This window comes from Eurosta solidaginis, chromosome 1 (assembly GCF_040869045.1).
Source record: "Eurosta solidaginis isolate ZX-2024a chromosome 1, ASM4086904v1, whole genome shotgun sequence".
Classification (NCBI taxonomy): domain Eukaryota; kingdom Metazoa; phylum Arthropoda; class Insecta; order Diptera; family Tephritidae; genus Eurosta; species Eurosta solidaginis.
Genome location: NC_090319.1, coordinates 279,971,594 through 279,990,701, shown reverse-complemented (window position 1 = coordinate 279,990,701; position 19,108 = coordinate 279,971,594). Strand labels below are relative to the sequence as shown.

The 19,108-nt window shown below is 35.4% G+C and overlaps 1 protein-coding gene across 2 annotated transcripts in view; it reads left to right on the top strand.

The window, feature by feature from the left end:
* Positions 1-18,835, top strand: part of btsz (bitesize) — a 184,930-nt gene extending 166,095 nt beyond the window's left edge. For both annotated transcript variants that reach the window (XM_067760931.1, XM_067760930.1), the window contains 6 exons: positions 3,527-3,714; positions 12,705-12,899; positions 12,976-13,230; positions 13,294-13,562; positions 13,664-13,872; positions 16,266-18,835. In XM_067760931.1, the coding sequence (XP_067617032.1) occupies positions 3,527-3,714; positions 12,705-12,899; positions 12,976-13,230; positions 13,294-13,562; positions 13,664-13,872; positions 16,266-16,414 (1,265 nt within the window). In that variant the 3' untranslated portion in view covers positions 16,415-18,835. The remainder of the gene's footprint in view (positions 1-3,526; positions 3,715-12,704; positions 12,900-12,975; positions 13,231-13,293; positions 13,563-13,663; positions 13,873-16,265) is intronic.
* The last annotated feature ends 273 nt before the right edge of the window (positions 18,836-19,108 follow it).

Here is a 19,108-nt window from a genome sequence, read left to right as displayed (position 1 = left end):
CCCAAAAAAATATTTTTTTTTTTCAAAAAACTGTTATCGCCAAAGTTTTTAGCAGACAATTTTGAGTCGGACAGGGTATACAGAAAATTTTAAAATGAAATGAAAATTTTTTAAGTAGGTAATGAAAAAAACCTTAAAAATCAAAGAAAAAAAGTCAAAAAACTAAAATTTTGCAGGCTCGAAAATTATTTTTTTGGGTATGCTTAGTGGAACTTTTTTTCCTGAGCCCAAAATCTATCGAAAAATCGATGGCGCGATATGGGTTAAATTTCGTCCATGCAAATCAACCCAGCTTACTAAACAGTCTTAAACGAGAAAATATAAAACGCGCCGGACGCCACCAGCACCGCCGCCGCGCCGATATTGTTGACGGCGGCGTGCGAAAAACAACCAAAATCGGCGGCGTATATCTCTAATATGTATGTACATTAGGGTGGAGTGATGTTGTATGAAAAAATTTGATAACGCGCTCTACGGCTTGGGTATGGCATGGAAAATCTTTGATATTCTGGCACGTAGTCAAACCACTTTTGACAATCTCTTTCAAGGTTTCGTCAGATAAATTAGAAGTCAGAGGTGGCTTAGCTATCTTACAGTCTTGCCACGTAATTAAGTCGCTATAACCTTTGGCATCGAAATTTAAAGCAGGCACTTTAAATGCACGAAGGTCTTGAGTATTATCTGCTCTTGCTTTCAAAATTCGCTGATAAGCCAGCTTACGTATCTATAATTTCTCTGTCGTCTGCAAGCATAGCAACAAGAATACTTTTTGGATGACCGAAATATCCATTTCCTTGGATCACCTTATCAATGATTTTCTATAAATGCTCGTTCAAGTATCGAGTTGGGGTTATTGTTTTCCACAGGTGCTTAGCTCCGTTTGTACATGAGGGATTACATTTTATTGTGAACCACATTGGACCATAAACTCTCATTACGAACGTAGCTAATATCACTCAATTTTCTTCGGGGTCTGGTTTAGTAGCATTGGTTAAGAGGTCCGGGTGTAATATTAGCTAAATCGGGAGAAAAAATGCCAGTGCTGATAGCTGTCATCACATCGTAAAGATATTTTTGGTCGGTACTCAACTCGTTTTTAGTGACTTCAGGTAATAAGGAGGGAATGGTGGTAAATTGGACAATTGGCATTGATTCACATTTTTGTAATTCAGATCCAATAGGACTTGAAAAGCATTTAGGCCCTGTAGTTGTTCCATCCAAATGCAACAAAAGATGTCGCAATGGTAACTCATTCGAATGTAACGGGCAGACAAACCATTGTGATGGTTTACTAAGTTCTTTTTCCATTAACCGAACAACACCTCCTTTGAAACCTGTATTCACAACTGTACCATCGCAACCAACAACAACTAATTCATCCAATTTCACCGATTTTTTTCTCAAATAATTTATTATGGTAATTTCAATACCTTTAGCAGTTCCCAACTCACACGTAACATGCCCGAAATAATCCCTTCCTGGTTCTGATAAAATCACATAATGGTCTTCTGTAGTTCTTTTCTATAAAATTTGCCTTTCTTCTGAATGCTTACCAAAGTTTTATCTTTCTGCCATCAAAATAAATACCGCGTATACTTTTATTGCAATCTGCATCTTGTAATTCTGATCTGACTTTCGTTCTTTCACGGCGCAAATTTGAACGATCAATGACAGCACTAAGATCCTTTGATGTAATAATTCCAACATCTTTTAACACAGAAGAAGCTATAATAGAAGCTGTTCTGTCAGAGACTCCAGTACGATCACAGGCGAGAGCTAATGATGGTAAATTTAATCTTTTTTTCTTTGATGGCGGAGCAGCTATTTGTTTTGGCGATTGATGATGGCTAGAAGCTACGCTATTATTGCTTGAACTGGTACTTTCGGTCGTTAAGACATCAGGCAAAGAACGAGAACAAGACGACTGGTTAGGATCCATTATCTCTTTGTTACGTAGTAATTGTTTTTCTTGTCTTTTTATTTTTTTCATATTTTTTACTGTCGCAACCAAATCTACCCCGCCTATCATCATTTTTCTCATAGTTCTTTGATCAATTAAGAAAGATACTTCTTCCTTGGGAACACGGCTGTCTTTTGAGCAAGTACATTTTGAGTTAATAAGTTTGCATTTGCAACTGCAAATATCAAATAACCTTTGGGACTCAGTAACAAATTCAGTTATCTTTTCTTGATATTTCTTGTTCGTTTGACGGCCCTGATAAGGTTTTAGTAAGCGTCTATATTTGTCATGGTAAGATCGAATAAGTTGTAGTAGTCTCTTAAAGCTGACAGTGGGAAGCGACGCTTTTCGCCAGATATCTAAAATTTCCGTAGCCAATCTTTCGGATATATCATGAACTGTGGGCTCTTTTGTTGTTTTGTCAGGTTTTAATTCGTATCTAATAAATAAGTAATACTTCATAACATCATTATAAGTTGGTAATAGAGACACTGGTAACTTCTCTGGCAAACCAAACACAGGACAACATGTTGTTTGTCGTATTTTGACTTGTGACATTTTACTGTAACAAAGAGAAATAATAGGTCTAACTCACATCGAAAATATTTAATTACGATCTGAATTGTATTTATCTGTAAACAGCAATTTGAAAATATTACTTACATGAGTGTTATTTCCTTAACGGCAGTGTTTAAAATCAATGTTCCTCACAAGTAGAATAACAATAACACGCGCGACGCGCTCACTTAATGGCGTTCGAGCAACGATTGACAAGTGCAGAGAAATCACCTCTCCTCCCTCACCTATCCACGCACTATTCAAGGTCAAATTGTTGCCAACGGGAAGACACAGAATATGATTTAGCGTTAATTTGTGAATATTATACTTTAGTGTTTTTCGATAAGAAATTTTGAATTTCTCTAAGTTTATAATGTTGGGGGCACCTCTAAATGTATCATGTGCCAAATAAAATTTTGCATGTATATTTGTGAGCAATAACGGCAACTTTTTACAGGTATTTCAAAACGAAAATGCCAAAAAAAAATTTCACTCCACTCTAATGTACATATATACATATTTTTTTTTTTTTTGTTTTCAAATTTATGTAACGGTCCGGCTTACATTCTTATGTTCGTGTGTGCACGAAATGAAAAGTTAACAAAAACAATGTGCACTTAATGTAATTGTAGAAAACCGGCTATTGGACACGTTTTTTTTTTTTTGTTTTTTTTTTTGTTTCTGTGAATATTTTAAGCAGCTCTTGCACAATCAGCGCCATAGGAGCGCGACTCTACAACCAATTGGGAGTGCTGCGCATGCAGCCTACATATTTATGAGCAATATTTTACAATTACTAAACATTTGATTTGAAGTATTTTTTTCCCCAAAATATCTCAGTCGAACAAAACATAAATATGTGTAAGCAGCAGCACCTTATTTGTATACTAATTATTACCATTATTTTTTACTGTGCCAATCACTCATATATTTGTGATTGGTTTTTACAACAACAAATTAAATTTTTTATTGATTCGTTTTCTCTACTTTTTCTTCTTTTATTTGCAGAAGAAGCCAAAGCCGCTGCTGAGGAAGTTACCAAATCACCAGTTACTGTTAAACGCAATGAAGCAGCTGCAAGTCCGATCCAATCACGCGGCAGCGCTACCAGCGAAACATGGCCCACACAATCGGATGAGGATATTGATCGTTTGGTGGCAATGCATCAGAATCGTGATAGTCTTAGTTCCTTGGGTGTAAGTAGTATAAAGAATTTGAAACAAATGATGATATAAGCAAGAATGATGTTCGTTTGTGCCCACTTATTTTCTAATCCTTTTCCAGCAAAAATTCGGAATCTTAAAAGAGTCAGAAAGGTGTCCTAAATTGGAGCGTTTATTTTCTTTATGAGCTCATTTTGGAGACCGAAATGAACGCATTTCTCTGCGGCCGATGATTGTCCCATATGATTCATACATTAAGTGAGCCTAAATAGAAGCCCGATCAGACTCCTAAATAGAATTCCAATAGGAACCCTAAAAGGGAGTCCGATGAGACTCCTATTAAGCACATAATTTACTTCTTACATGACTCTTTTCAGAATCAAAAGTATGCATCAAATAAGGGATTATGATTGCCTCGGTCAGATCGGATATTCGAAGTTAGTTATTAAAAGTAGGGGTAGCATATTGGGAAGCCTTGTTGGAATGTATGATACTTGGCGTCAGGTCTAATCGAAGACACACGAAGACTCGACACATCAATCGGGATATACAGCGGGTGCAATATGTTGTTGCAATCAAGAAAGTCCATAATACTTACGTACATTGTTAAAATGCGGATAACTAAGATATGACTAGGCGAAGCGTCCATGAACGAAAAAGCATACATACCAGTTTGAACCGATTTAGTCCATTTTTACTGAACATATTTCCTGTTAAACACCTAATATTTCGTCGAGTTATGGCTCCAGAAACGTTGGGAAATGCATTGCAAGAAAGGGGAAGTGCCACGCCCATTTTTCAAGATTTGAATTTTTCCTATTTCTTGTTATAATGGCACAAAATACGATTGATACAAAGCTCTTTTTGGCTAAGATTTAACTTATTATTTTATCTCACGACCCTTTTTAAAGTCATCTATATAAAAGTGGGCGTGGTATTTAACCTATCTCGTCCATTTTTTCTAGAAATATTTCCTGCTATAGGGAAAATTTGTGTACCCAATTTTATTACGATCCGTTAATTTCTCTTCGAGTTATGGCTCCCGAAACATATAAAATTGCTTAGTCATAAAAGGGGCGGTGGCACGCCCATTTTTTTAAATTTGAAGTTTTTCCTATTTATTGGTATAAATCCACTTGGGAAATGAAATACTATTGATATAAAGCCCCTTTTTGCAAAGATATAGCTTATTTTATTCGTCCACGACCCTTTTAAAAATCTTTTATATAAAAGTGGGCGTGGTCCTTAACCGATTTCGTTAATTTTTTTTAAAGTATTCCTTGCAGTAAAGGCAACCTCTTTGCCGAATTTTGTTACGATAGGTTTAACGATTTTTGATTTATAATTAATATTTGTAGAATTGATTTTATCACAAGTGGTCGGATCCACGCCCATTTAAAAAATGTTTTTCAAATTTTTATCAAGAGTCTCAATATCAGTCCACACGTCCAATTTCAACATTCTAGGTGTATTATTTACTGACTAATCAGGTTTTTTGTGTTTTCCAAAACGTTATATATATAAAAATTGGGCGTGGTTATCATCCGATTTCGCTCATTTTCAGTACCAATCTATTCTGGGTCCGGATAAGCTCGTATACGAAATTCGGTGAAGATATCTCAATATTAACTCAAGTTATCGTGTTAACGGACAGACGCACGGACGGACGGACGGACATGGCTCAATCAAATTTTTTTTTTCGATTCTGATATATGGAAGTCTATATCTATCTCGATTCCTTTATACCTGTAAAACCAACCGTTATCCAATCAAAGTTATAATACCCTGCGTACGATTACAGCTGGGTATAATGTCAGTCGAAAAATATTCATTTCTTTAAACTCATTTTACAATAATACGAATAGTTAGAGTTAAAAATAAATAAATATAAGTAAAATTTACATTAAATTAATTAGTCAAGTATTGTAACGCATTTAACTCACAGTGAAAACCAAATATTATTTTGAAATTTGAGTAAATCGGACCTAGGATATAATAGTTAACATCATTTAGTGGATCGGGCTTATCTTACATGTCTGATGTTCAAGTTTCTGTAAACAAAATGGACTCGTTGCATCGGGACTTCATATTTACAAAACCTGTTTTTAGTGATAACTTCTGAGTGGGAAATAATATTTACCCTTCGCCTTCTAACTAATAATAGTTACACTAAAACAAGTATTTTTGTCTTTTTTCCCATAATTTTTGAACGCATTTGTACAGTTGTATGACAAACTAAAGTTTACCGAAATTTTTGGCCCGTTTTTCGGTTTAGCTGGCACATTTTTTGTTCTGGCACCCGCTTCAGCTGGCGCGAGGGATTTATCTGTAATTGTTGCCAGCAGAAATTTGAGATAAATCCTTCGTGAGAGGGAAAAAATCGAGAGCGTAAACAAATGTTTCGTATCAAGTCATCTTTGACCCTTATATGATCATATTTCGGATGCTCATATATTTCACATATTTCGGGCTCATATTGGATTCCTAAATTAAGAGCGCTCCGAGAACGTAAAATAAAATAAGCCTATTAACAAAACCCAAAAATGTAAAATAATATAAAAATCCCTCAATATTTTCGACAACTTTAGAAACATACTCCTATGAATTTTGAAATTGAAACTACATTTGTACATATGTATGTAAAACAATCGCACAAACGTCTTCAAACAAACTTTTACTACTCAGATGAGCAGAGCTCACAGAGTATATTAACTTTGTTCGCATAACGGTAATCCGTAACGGAATAAACTAATCGAGATAGATATAGACTTCTATATATCAAAATGATCTGGGCGAACAAAGAAATTCATTTAGCCATGTCCGTCCGTCCGTCCGTAAACACGATAACTTGAGTAAATTTGGAGGTATCTTGATAAAATTTGGTACGTAGGTTCCTGGGCACTCATCTCAGATCGCTATTTAAAATCGAAATCGGACCATAACCACGCCCACTTTTTCGATATCGAAAATTTCGAAAAACCGAAAAAGTGCGATAATTCATTATCAAAGACGCCTAAAGCGATGAAACTTGGTAGGTGGGTTGAACTTATGACGCAGAATAGAAAACTAGTAAAATTTTTGATATTGGGCGTGGCACCGCCCACTTTTAAAAGAAGGTAATTGAAAAGTTTTGCAAGCTGTAATTTGGCAGTCGTTGAAGATATCATGATGAAATTTGGTAGGCACGTTAATCCTATTACTATAAGATAAAAGAAAATTTCAAAATGGGCCTAACTCCGCCCTTTTTCATTTAATTCGTATAGAATACTTTCAATGCCATAAGTCGAACAAAAATTTACCAATCCTTGTGAAATATGGTAGGGACATAGATTCTATGACGATAACTGTTTTCTGTGAAAATGGGCGAAATCGGTTGAAGCCACACCCAGTTTTTATACACAGTCGCCCCTCTGTCCTTCCGCTCGGCCGTTAGCACGATAACTTGCGCAAAAATCGATATATCTTAACTAAACTTAGTTCACGTACTTATCTGAAGTCACTTTATCTTGGTATAAAATATGACCGAAATCCGACTATGACCACGCCCACTTCTCCGATATCGAAAATTACGAAAAATTAAAAAAATGCCATAATTCTGTACCAAATATGAAAAAAGAGATGAAACATGGTAATTGGATTGGTTTATTGACGCAAAATATAACTTTAGGAAAGACTTTGTAAAATGGGTGGGTATTAAGTAGAAGAAAATGAAAAAGTTCTACAGGGCGAAATCAAACGACATTGAAATCTTGGCAGGAATACTGTTCGTGGTATGACATATATAAATAAATTAGTGGTACCCAACGGATGATGTTCTGGATCACCCTGGTCCACATTTTGATCGATATCTCGAAAACGCCTTCATATATACAACTAAGGGCCACTCCCTTATAAAACACTCATTAATACCTTTAATTTGATACCTATATCGTACAAGCACATTCTAGAGTCACCCCTGGTCTACCTTTATGGCGATATGTCGAAAAGGTGTCCACCTATTGCAATAAGGCCCACTACCTTTTAAAATACTCATTAACACCTTTCATTTGATACACATATCGTACATAAACATTCTAGTGTCACCTCTGGTCCACCTTTATGGCGATATCTCGAAAAGGCCACCTATAGAACTAAGGCCCACTCCATTTTAAAACACTCATTAACACCTTTCATTTGATACGCATATCGTACAAGCACCTTCTACAGTCACCCCTGGTCCACCTTTATGGCGATATCTCGAAAAGGCGTACACCTATAGCACTAAGGCCCTTTTAAAATACTCATTAACACCTTTCATTTGATACCCATATCGTACAAACACATTCTAGTGTCACCTCTGGTCCACCTTTATGGCGATATCCTGAAATGGCGTCCACCTATAAAACTATGGCCCACTCCCTTCTAAAATACTCTTTAATACCTTCCGTTTGAAACCCATGTCATACAAACACATTACCAAGGTTACCCTAGGTTAATTTTGCTAAATGGTGATTTTCCCTTATTTTGTCTCCAAAGCTCTCAGCTGAGTATGTAATGTTCGGTTACACCCGAACTTAGCCTTCCTTACTTGTTATTTTTTTAGTTTTTAGAAGAACAAAAATTCAGCGCACTTAGTATGAAAAAAAATCTGAAACAGCCTTCGTAATAAAAATGCTCGGAAATCAATGCTTATTTTGAGAGACCTATACCTTGTACTTTTTTGGATTAAAATTGATTGATTGAGTTTGAAATTTTCGTACAATATTATCGAAATTCCGAACTTTTTCGAAAACATTTTTTATATTGCTTTGCATAATTTCAGTTACAAAATGACATAAACAACGATTTTATAGACCATGGCGGAACCATACAAGGTGGCAGCACGATGACATATGTACATACTAACATAAATGAAAATACATACTTTATTTTTGTAAGAAGATGGACTAATCAAAATCGTACGGCGCCGGAAGTTCAAGTGTCAAATGATTTGAATAAAATTGAAAACGTACCAATCAGTTGATTTCCGGCAGTCACCTGTTCCTGGTTCCGCCATGTTATAGACGAAACTTGATAAAAAAATTGCCACTGCTGTTTTTTTGTTCGCTGATGTAAGTACAATAATCCCTTTAGGTTCGAAACATTTCCTAAATGAAAAAAAATATTTTAGCGACATTTAGACGATTAGTAAGTATTAAAGAATGAGTGACATTAAGACTTTGAAAAACCAACAATTAGTAGCTAAAACAGCGCCCAACATTTATTGCATAATCGCTAAATCATTACTGTGACGAACGAGGAAATGAGAACAAACTCATAAATTACAAATGCAGCTGTACATTTGCACTTTTGTACTATGATATCTACATTGGTTTATAAGGGTGCTCCAAACTTATTTCAGATAGTAGAAAATTACGGCTCGAATTTTTTTATATCACAAAATGCTTCAATATATCCAAAAAAGTAAACTGTAAATTTTTGAAGTCTCACGAACTGGTTGCATGTGTCGACAGCTCTCGTAGTTCGTTGCTCTTTGCATTTAGACTGACCCCTTTTAGATCCCTCACTCGTAAACAATTAAAGAATCTCTAAAAAAGTGATTAGAAATGACAACAAACTCAAATATTAATTCGAAAATGCTAATAAGGAAAGAATCAAAAAAGGCAACAATTAGAGTTTAATATCTTTTAAAGTGTATTTAATTAAATCTTGAGTAAATTTTGTTTGTCCTTTACACAATCTTTGTAAAGTTTTTAAGCAGGTCAGCCATTAAAAACTGCCGAAAATATATGGTTATTTAGCTAGGCCAAAATAGGTATGGTATTATTTATTGAAGAAAAAATATAAAAGGAAGTTCCAAACTTTCGTGATAGCCCTGTTATAGCACAAACAAACGTGAATACCCAAATTTTCATTAGAAATGTTCTTCAAAGCTGAACGCTATGCTTTCAGTATAACATTTACTATGAATGAATTGATGATCAGGTAATCGTATCAATTTAATCTTGTTAACAATCCATAAAACGTTGCTAAAACAGTCCTTAAACGATCCCGAAAAAGTCGAAAAAATATAAGGCCAACAATCCCAAATTAATCTGGAGCTACTCCCTATGAAAAATTAAAATGAAAAATTAAAATGGTTCGGGATAGCCCCGAGTTGATTCCAAAAAAATATCCCAAAATGGTGCCAATAATAATCACGAAATTATATGAGGCTAGTAATAAAATATCCTCGCCTTGACTCTGAAATAAAAATAAATAAATAAATGTAAGGCGCGATAACCTCCGAAGAGATCTAAGGCCGAGCTTCTCTTCCAATTTGCGTCGTGCTCCTCTTGATTTTCCTACAAGTTGGCCGGACGGGACCTACATGTTTTATGCCGACCACGAAGGGCATCTGCAAGGCAGATGAGTTTTCACTGAGAGCTTTTCATGGCAGAAATATACTCGGAGCGCTTGCCAAACACTGCCGAGGGGCTACCTCGCTTAGAAAAATTTTTTTCTAATTGAAAAACCTTATTTCTAAAATTTTGATCTTGCTTTGTCCGGGGTGTGAATCCAGGGCACACGGTGTGGTAGGCGGAGCACGCTACCATCACACCACGGTGGCCGTTAATTGCTTGTGAAAACAATCCTGATTCTGAAAACAATCCCGAAATCAGAAATGATGTAAATTTAAAACAAAAAACCATACCGAAATAAAGGCATAATAGTGTCCATATGAATATAAAAAGATACCGAAAACAATGCCTTAATCGTCCAGATCATCTGTAATCATCCGAGCAATTACCCTTAAGTAATGCTGACATAGTTCGGAAAGGATCACCTAAACAGTTCTGAAATTATATTGAAATAGTCCCGATGTACTTAAAACGATCCCGAAATTGTTACCAAGTGATCTCAAAATTATCTCGAAATAGTTCTGAAACTATACCGAAATTCAGTAAATTGCTTGAACTCCACGATCTATACGGGTCTTATATCAAATGTGGTATATTGTTTTAATATAATATTCTAAACAGTCACGAAGTTATTCCAAATTATACCAAAATAGTCCCAAAACGATCCCGAAGTTACGCGGGCGTACTTTTGAAATGATCCCGAAAACGTTTCTGCAATAACCTCCTAATACTCCCGATATTCTTAAAACCATCCTGAAGTGGTCACCAAAGTGGTTCCAAAGCAAAATCGAAATTATTTGGAAGTAGCTACGAAACGATCCCGAAATTTTAAAAATTGATCGAGATAGTCCGACAAAAATGCATGACCCTGAAGTGATCCGGACATACCTTTGAAATGATAACGAAAACAGTTCTGAAGTTATCTCGAAACGGTCTAGATATTCTTAAAACAATTGCGAAACTGTCACCCAAAATGATCTCGAAATTTTCTCAAAACTGCCCACGATCCGGAAAACAATCCCGAAATTCGCAAAATGGTTGGATTTCTACGATATATATGGCTGTTATAAAATAAATAAATGTAAGGCGCGATAACCTCCGAAGAGATTTTAGAGCGAGCAACTCTTCCAATTTGCGTCGTGCTCCTTTTAATGTTTCCTACAAATTGGCGGGTCGGGGCCTACATGTTTTATACCGACTCCGAACTTTTCACAGAGAAGCTTTTCATGGCAGAAATTGCTAAATCACCGCCGAGGGGTAATCCCGCTTAGAAAAACTTTCTTCTATTTAAAAAAACTTGTTTCTAAAATTTTGATGTTGGTTTGCCCGGGGCGTGAACCCAGGATCTTCGGTGTAGTAGGCGGAGCACGCTATCGCCACACCACCGGGGCAGTTAAAATTATTTAAATATATTGTTTCAAAGGGGAAAGTGGTGGAATGATCCCTAGGCATAATATGATAGATCAGGAGCGTGCGCAGGAATTGTCTATGGGGGGTTTGAACATATGGAAGCTCATAGTAATGATCATAAAAATTAATAAAAACAGGAGTTGCTATCAGTCAACAAATGCACTCTTCCATCTACCACTTTTTATGAAAAAAATGCAGTCGTTTTAAGCCCATGGGGGGTTCAAACCCCTTCCCCCTTGCGCACGACCCTGTGATAGATAGTTAATTCAATTTTGGGCTTACTTTCCACCTTAACGTTTAAAGTTCTTAGTACTCTTAGGTTAGGTTAAACTGGCCGGTTAGTAAAAACCTCACATAAACTGAATGTGTTCACAGTGTTAAGAGAATTTGACGACCAAACGGAAAAACCCCAATAAGGTGCCAGGACTTATGATATAGAATAACTCCGTTCTCTTGGCAAATACTGGAAGATTTCTAGAACCTACCGTAAATGTTAGTATTCTACTATCCGACCTATAAAGAATGAGAAGCTATCACAAATAGGATCCCAAGAGCTTCTGTGTTTGCTAAACAAGTCGGGGGACTACCCTAACGTACATATATACATATATACGTATGTATATGTTTGAGCATCTATATATTTCGTAAAAAGCAAGAACAAAGGAGTATGCATATAAAAATATTTTGAAAGCCAATTTTACATTGTAAATACTTCTTCATGTTTATTAACACGTGGAAAACACCTGCTTTTATAGTTGTTGTCAAACAAATTTTTTGTAAGTCTGAAAAAACAGTGATTTAGCAAAACACAATGTAGTGAAAGAATTTACAGCTTTAGATTTCTAAAATTTTTTAAGAAATGACTCAGTTGAGTAATTAACAAAAAAATAAATAAATAAACAAGAAACAAAATAATACGAAGAGGAAGAAACCAATTTCGAGATGCTGCGAAATAATAAAATTGAAATGCAGAATATGATATTTAATATACATTTTAAATATTATTCATATTTCCTGATGTTATTTATTTATTTTCTAGTTTTTTTTTAAGTTTTTTGTTCTTAAAAAATTTGTAATTCATTTACCTATTTTATATTAATATTATTATTATTATTATTTATTAGGATAATATAAAATATTACACTAATTTAACAGCACACTAGCTACATTGGCCTTCAGTGCAAATAAAATTATTATTATTATTTTATTTATTTTATTTTCATTTATCTGCAGCTCCGCTCAGATTCTATGGCCAGCGTTTACTCCGGTGCCGGCGAGGGTCGTTATGGCACAGTCGTGGTGAAGGGCCAAGTTGAGTTCGGTATACAATATAACTACAAACTTGGTGCATTGGAAATACATGTAGTGCGCTGCAAGGATCTAGCCGCCGTCGATGCTAAACGTAATCGCAGTGATCCTTACGTTAAGGTGAGTTTAAACACAAACATTAATTTCGGTTCGTATAAATAACTTAACATCCTCTTCGCACCACGTACCATACTAGGTCTACCTGCTGCCGGACAAATCCAAAGCTGGCAAACGGAAAACAAAAGTCAAGAAACACACACTCAATCCAATTTTCGATGAAGTGCTCCGCTTTCACATGCCCGTATCTAGTTTGGAGTCACGTACATTATGGCTAACTGTTTGGCACTCCGATATGTTTGGACGCAATGATTTCCTCGGCGAAGTAAGCGTAAATTTGCAAGGCAAAGTTTTTGATAATCCACAATCACAATGGTATTTGCTGCAAGAGAGAGTAAGTATATTGGCGAGAAGAAGGAATGAAACCCCTTTTTTTATAAACCCCCATTTCTAATAGAGTGAGCCATTCGACGAAGTGGCTACCTATCGCGGTGATATTGTTGTTGGTCTAAAGTATATACCGCCAGAGATGGTACGACCCGGATTTAAGCGTAGCGCCTCCACCAGCAGCGGTAGTTCGAATTTACGTAAATTTGGTAGCATCAAATCGGTTGCTTCACGCAGTGACCGTTCAGCTAAGGGTGGTCAGCTGCATGTGCTCGTTAAAGAGGCCAAACATTTGACGCCAATCAAAGTGAATGGTACCTGTGATGCGTTCTGTAAAAGGTAAGTAAAGTTCGAGTCCTTTGCCTTTATATGAATAACAAAAAAAAAAAAAGAAAAGAAAAAACAATTTAATACCAACCACGAAATTTTCTTATTTTCAGTTATCTTCTGCCAGATCGTACCCGTAGCTCTAAACAAAAGACGCCAGTTGTAAAACGCTCATTACATCCCACTTGGAATTACACATTCATCTATGATGACGTATCGCTGTACGATTTATCCGAACGTGCATTAGAATTGACTGTGTGGGATCATGATCGTTTGGCTAGTAATGAGTTTTTGGGCGGCATACGTTTTTCATTGGGAACTGGTAAGACAATCCATACAAATACTACATTTGGGAATACTGATATACCATAGTAACTGTGATTTTAACTCATCAAGAACTGAGTGGATAATCTTATTTTTCGTTTTCGTCTTATCGTACCCTGAGACCCTAAGACACAAAGAAATTACTCAAGATCACAAAGTGCTCAAACAGATGATTTAGAGGTCGAAACCATACAATCTGTTTTATACAAAGAGGTCGAAACCATACAATCTGTTTTAGAGAAACAGAGGATATATGAATACAACATACAGGCAAATCTGTTGTCGAGCTTATAATACATCCCGGTATTTAGTAATATAGATCAGTGTTCCTTTTGTAACGTTGTTTAGCTGGTCGACCCTATAGTATCATAGTAAATGAGAAGTATGCTAACTACTGTTGATTAGAACTTCTCTAGTTCGCCTGCCTCGGGAAAGATCTTATTGGCCCTCGTATCTTCGCATCTGTGGATTTTGTTGTTGTGGTTGTATTAACTGCAAAGACTCTCGCCGAAGCTTTTGGGGACTGTTATCGATGTTGATACGTTCCGATTACAAACACCATTAAGGTACTAGCCTGACCATCTCGGGAGCTATTGATAAAGCCACATTAGACCTTCTAAGCAAATCGACTGTTTTCTTGTGTTAATTGGGTTAAGTCACAAGTCAGGAGTAGTTAAATAAAATCAAAAAAGTTTTTACTGGATGCCGGAAAAAGTAGGACTGAGTGTACCAAGTTGCAGACATGTAAAAACAACGCTACCAGAGCAGCTATGTGATGGATCTCATAGCTTAATCTTCATAAAGAGGCTGCGTGGTTGGCGAAGAGTTAATGGCATTCCAATATCCACTTGAATCAGAACAGTTGTCCATATATAGTAGAATGCCTTGACTAGCTATGGCGGGGAAGCTGGTTTTCCTCGGAGCAGCTTAGGGCGTATCTTTCTTTCCATCTCCTGATTTCGCTAGTATCTTCCAAACGGAAGTACTACGTCTAGAGGAGCTGAGTGGGGGACTGAGAGAGACGGGATGCCATGTATGCATTAGATTGTCAAGCAGCACTCATAACGCTTAATTCCCCCGTGTGGCTCAATACTGAGAGAATGGTTGTCCCATTCAATACAATTTGCAGGAGATAAAGCGAATAGGGCCGCAAAGAAACCGTTACTTACTGACTGACCGAATTCCCGGCTTTAGCACACTCTAGGGAGCTATAAACTGTCGGCATTTGAGATATTTGCAAGGTGATCCATAACGGATATAGGTAGGTTCATTACATCAAGTAATGTAAGAGCAGCCAGTAACAATTTCTCCAAGGAGAAAGTGCACTGACTGACTGCCCGCTACTTGGAGCAGCGTAGCACACCTGCCAACCAACTAACTTACATCGGATTTTCAGAAGGAATTTCTGAGCTTTACTCTTATCAGGCTAGACTTCCTTCTTGGTAGATGTATTTCTTTAATATTCGCGTTGCGGTGGTCTGATTATCCCCTGCGTAAAAATTTTTAGAGGCGGTGCTGAGTTTCTGAGTTGTTTTGCGAGGTTCGTGAAACTTGATCTCAGAGAATTAGTGCAAACGTCGTGTACTTGATCAGTTTTCGGATGGGCTCAGCGATAAAGTGGGTGAAAAAAATCTAACCTCATATCAATTTGTTGAATAAGTTACACGAACCTTTTACAACTACGTAACCCACCCAGCGAGTTAGGGGGCTTAGAATATACCCGTGGCAGGTATGCCTGTCGTAAGAGTTGACTAAAATACCAAATTGATTCAAAGGATAGCGCAACACTTTCAAGAGGCTCGTGGCCCGTGGCGAATCCTGTTTCTTTAACAGCCGAGGCTCTTGCGACCCCAAGTTCCTTATGGAACTAGGGGTTGGGAGGGCGGGATGGCCTAGAACGTTTCATGTGGTTATACCAAATCGTTCCTGAGATGGTCGGCCTAGTACCTTAATGGTGCTTGTTACCGGAACGTACCGGATCCAGCAAAGGACCATAAACTTCGTTAACATTCCCCAAGGCCTTCGGGGAGTGTTCTTATCGCTACAACAATAATACCTAGGTAACTTCATTCCCCGCTAACAAAAGTAGTAGAATCTCACAATTTAGTATGTCCTCAGTATTATGGCGTATTAATCGCGTATCCCTTTCTAGAAGGCTAAGTGCGAAAAAAAATGTTGGCTAAATAAAAGTTATAAATGGATTAAAATTCAGCAAAAAATGTTTCTTGAGTTGAGAGGTGGTATCGATGATTTCTTATATCAATAAATTTCAAAATCAAAATTGAATGTTGGCTTTTTGCCCTATTTAATACTAAAGGTTGTCTTACGACCTTATTTGCTGAACTTTTTGTTTAATGACTATTCTTTTACATATTAATTAATTTTTTTTAGGCAAAAGTTATGGACGCCCCGTCGAATGGATGGATGCAACTGGAAAGGAGCTCTCTCTGTGGCAAAATATGATTGATCGCCCGAATTTCTGGGTTGAAGGCAGTCTAGTTTTAAGATCAACTTTAGAAGGTATACGTGCTATACCGTAAACTAATACTAAAGAACAACTAGAAAACAATCATTTGAACACACGTACATATATAAAAGCATATATGAATTCCTAATGCAAAAATAATAAAACTTTTATACCAATACAAGAAATTCAATGAAATCATTTGAATGACGAACAAAAAAAATACAAAACAGAAATGTATGTAAAAAAGACGAAATCGACTATATAAAGAAATTTAAACTTATATGAAAAGCATAAATATAAATGCACGCACATGCATATGTAAATTTGCACTACAACAAGATGTGTATGTGTAAAATGTAAGCAACCGAATGAATTTGTAATAAAATTTTTAGTTAAGAAAATAAAATCTTTAATTTTTAAGTCCTATGTTAATCGTTTGCAACTGAAAAGCATTATAGCATTTAGAAAATTCAAAAAAAAAAAAGAAATAAAACTAATAAATATAAAAGCAAAAAATTAACTAAGAAATTGTGTTTGAGTTACAGAGTCTTAATAAACTGCATATAAGCAAATTTACAAGATTACAGCCTAAAACATTTGTTGTATTTTACTTGTATGTTTAATTATAAAAGAAAAAACCAATGTGTTGCTACAGAACAACAACAATCTAAATATCACATAAGATTGCGAGAGATTTAAAAAAATGTTTAAGGAGAATAATAGAAATTTAAAACGAAAGCATAAAGCGGAGTTTGGGAGCGTTTTTGAATACTCGAACAAATTGTATAAGCGAAAATTAATAATTGATTTAAATCAGAAGTACCAAACGAGGGATAAATTTTGAAAAAAAGTGATGTAACTGTATGCATTTTTTTTTGGGCTGAATTACATATATGGAATTAAAAGTTAGTTGAAAAAAAAATTTAAGTAACTGCAAAAGAGCATAATGCATAAAACAACAGCAGCGAACAGCAGAGGCAATTTTCATCAAATTTCGTCAACTAAATATATTCCTTTCAATTACGATAATTCAAGAAGAAACCCATATAAATTTTGTAATTGAAACTATTCGTATCAATCTCAAAAATGTTTTCAAAACAATTTTAAAATTTTACAAGAATATCGATCCTTTTTTTGTTCAGATTTTCAAAACAAAAATCGAAAATTCGACATATTTTTATGTTTCAAATTTTTCTGTATTTTTTTTCTGAGTGTTAATTTTTTTAGGCCAAGCAATTGAAGTCTAACAAAGTACAAAAAGGAGATCTCTCAAAACCCGCATTGATTTTTGACAATTTGTTTTCCGCAGGATGTTTCAGATTGTTCTTCCCTACGGAAGAAAGTTGTTAAAAATCATTGTTAGTTTTCAGGGATCTATTACTTGTACTTTGCTAGACTGGAATTGATTGGGCTACAAAACTGCATACTCATAAAACTCAGAAAACTCCAAATTAAAAGTTCAAAATTCTCCCGATTTAAAAAAAATTTTTTTTTTTTGAGATTTGTTTGCTTTGTGTTGGTGAAATAATTCATAGAAGTTTTTGCTTAACATATCGAAATAAAAAAAAAAGAATTTATTTAACGAAATTTTATAAAAACTGACACTGCTATTTTCGTTCTCGCTGCTGTGTACTTTGAAAAAATAGTTGAGCGACTTTTTTGTCTAAAACAGTCTAGAATTTAAATAATTGCTTATATAAAATTTTACAATATTAAGACCTACGTACATTTATACGAAAAATAAACATTTTTCAGCAAAATTTGTCAATAAAACCATAAGAGCTCCTCAGCTGCAATCAGGGCCGAGTGAAGGATGTACGCACAAAATCTGGTTGGATAGTTTGAATCGGCGATAAAAGTGGTAGGCATGAGTGATTATATTATTCTACAAATTAGTTATGGTCAGTAATCAAGCGACAAGTAAAAATGTAATGAAGTTTTTATTGTAATTTTTATCCATTATTTGACAGTAATTCGCTTATTCCAGGGTGGGTAGTCATACCCACCATACCCACGCCTTTCGCCGACCCCGTAGGTTCCCCTGCCCCAGTTCATGAGTGGGCCACATCCACTGAGTGATTAATATAGAGCCGAGTGGACTGTTTATCAAAATTTTTTAATCGATATTTATGTAGACAGTTTTGTTTTGGCTGGCTGCGAGCAATTTATTATGTAAACCGTTACATCACTTTCGCTAGTAAAAATATTTATCTCTTGTTAAAGAAATCGTGAAAATTAATTCAATACATAATTCATACATACATACATAATTATGTATATATGAGTATAGTGCGAAAATGTTATATACATACATATATTATACAGTAACTTTAATTACAAAGTAAATTAATTAATATTAGTTGTACGATTTACATGCATTCATACATACCTACTTATATACAAACATAAATACATATACATATTACAATTATTTACTTTTGTGTATGATAAATAAATTATATAAAATAAAAAGTCTTATATACATACATACTCATTATCTTGTGTTATTTTATTTGGTTTTTTCATTCATTTGATTTTTCCCTCCTATGTTGGAGTGTATTGTGTTTGAAAGATTTAAGTACACAAAAATCGTGTTTTTTTTTTTTTTATTTCAGAAAATCTTACTAGCAAATTACCTTGCTTATATTTCATTTTTATATTACCTTATTTCTTTGGAACTGAATAAAGAGGATACGAATTTAATCACTATCAGTTCAATCCTGCATCGCCCGCTTTAAGATACGGTACTAGTTCTAATTCTGATCTT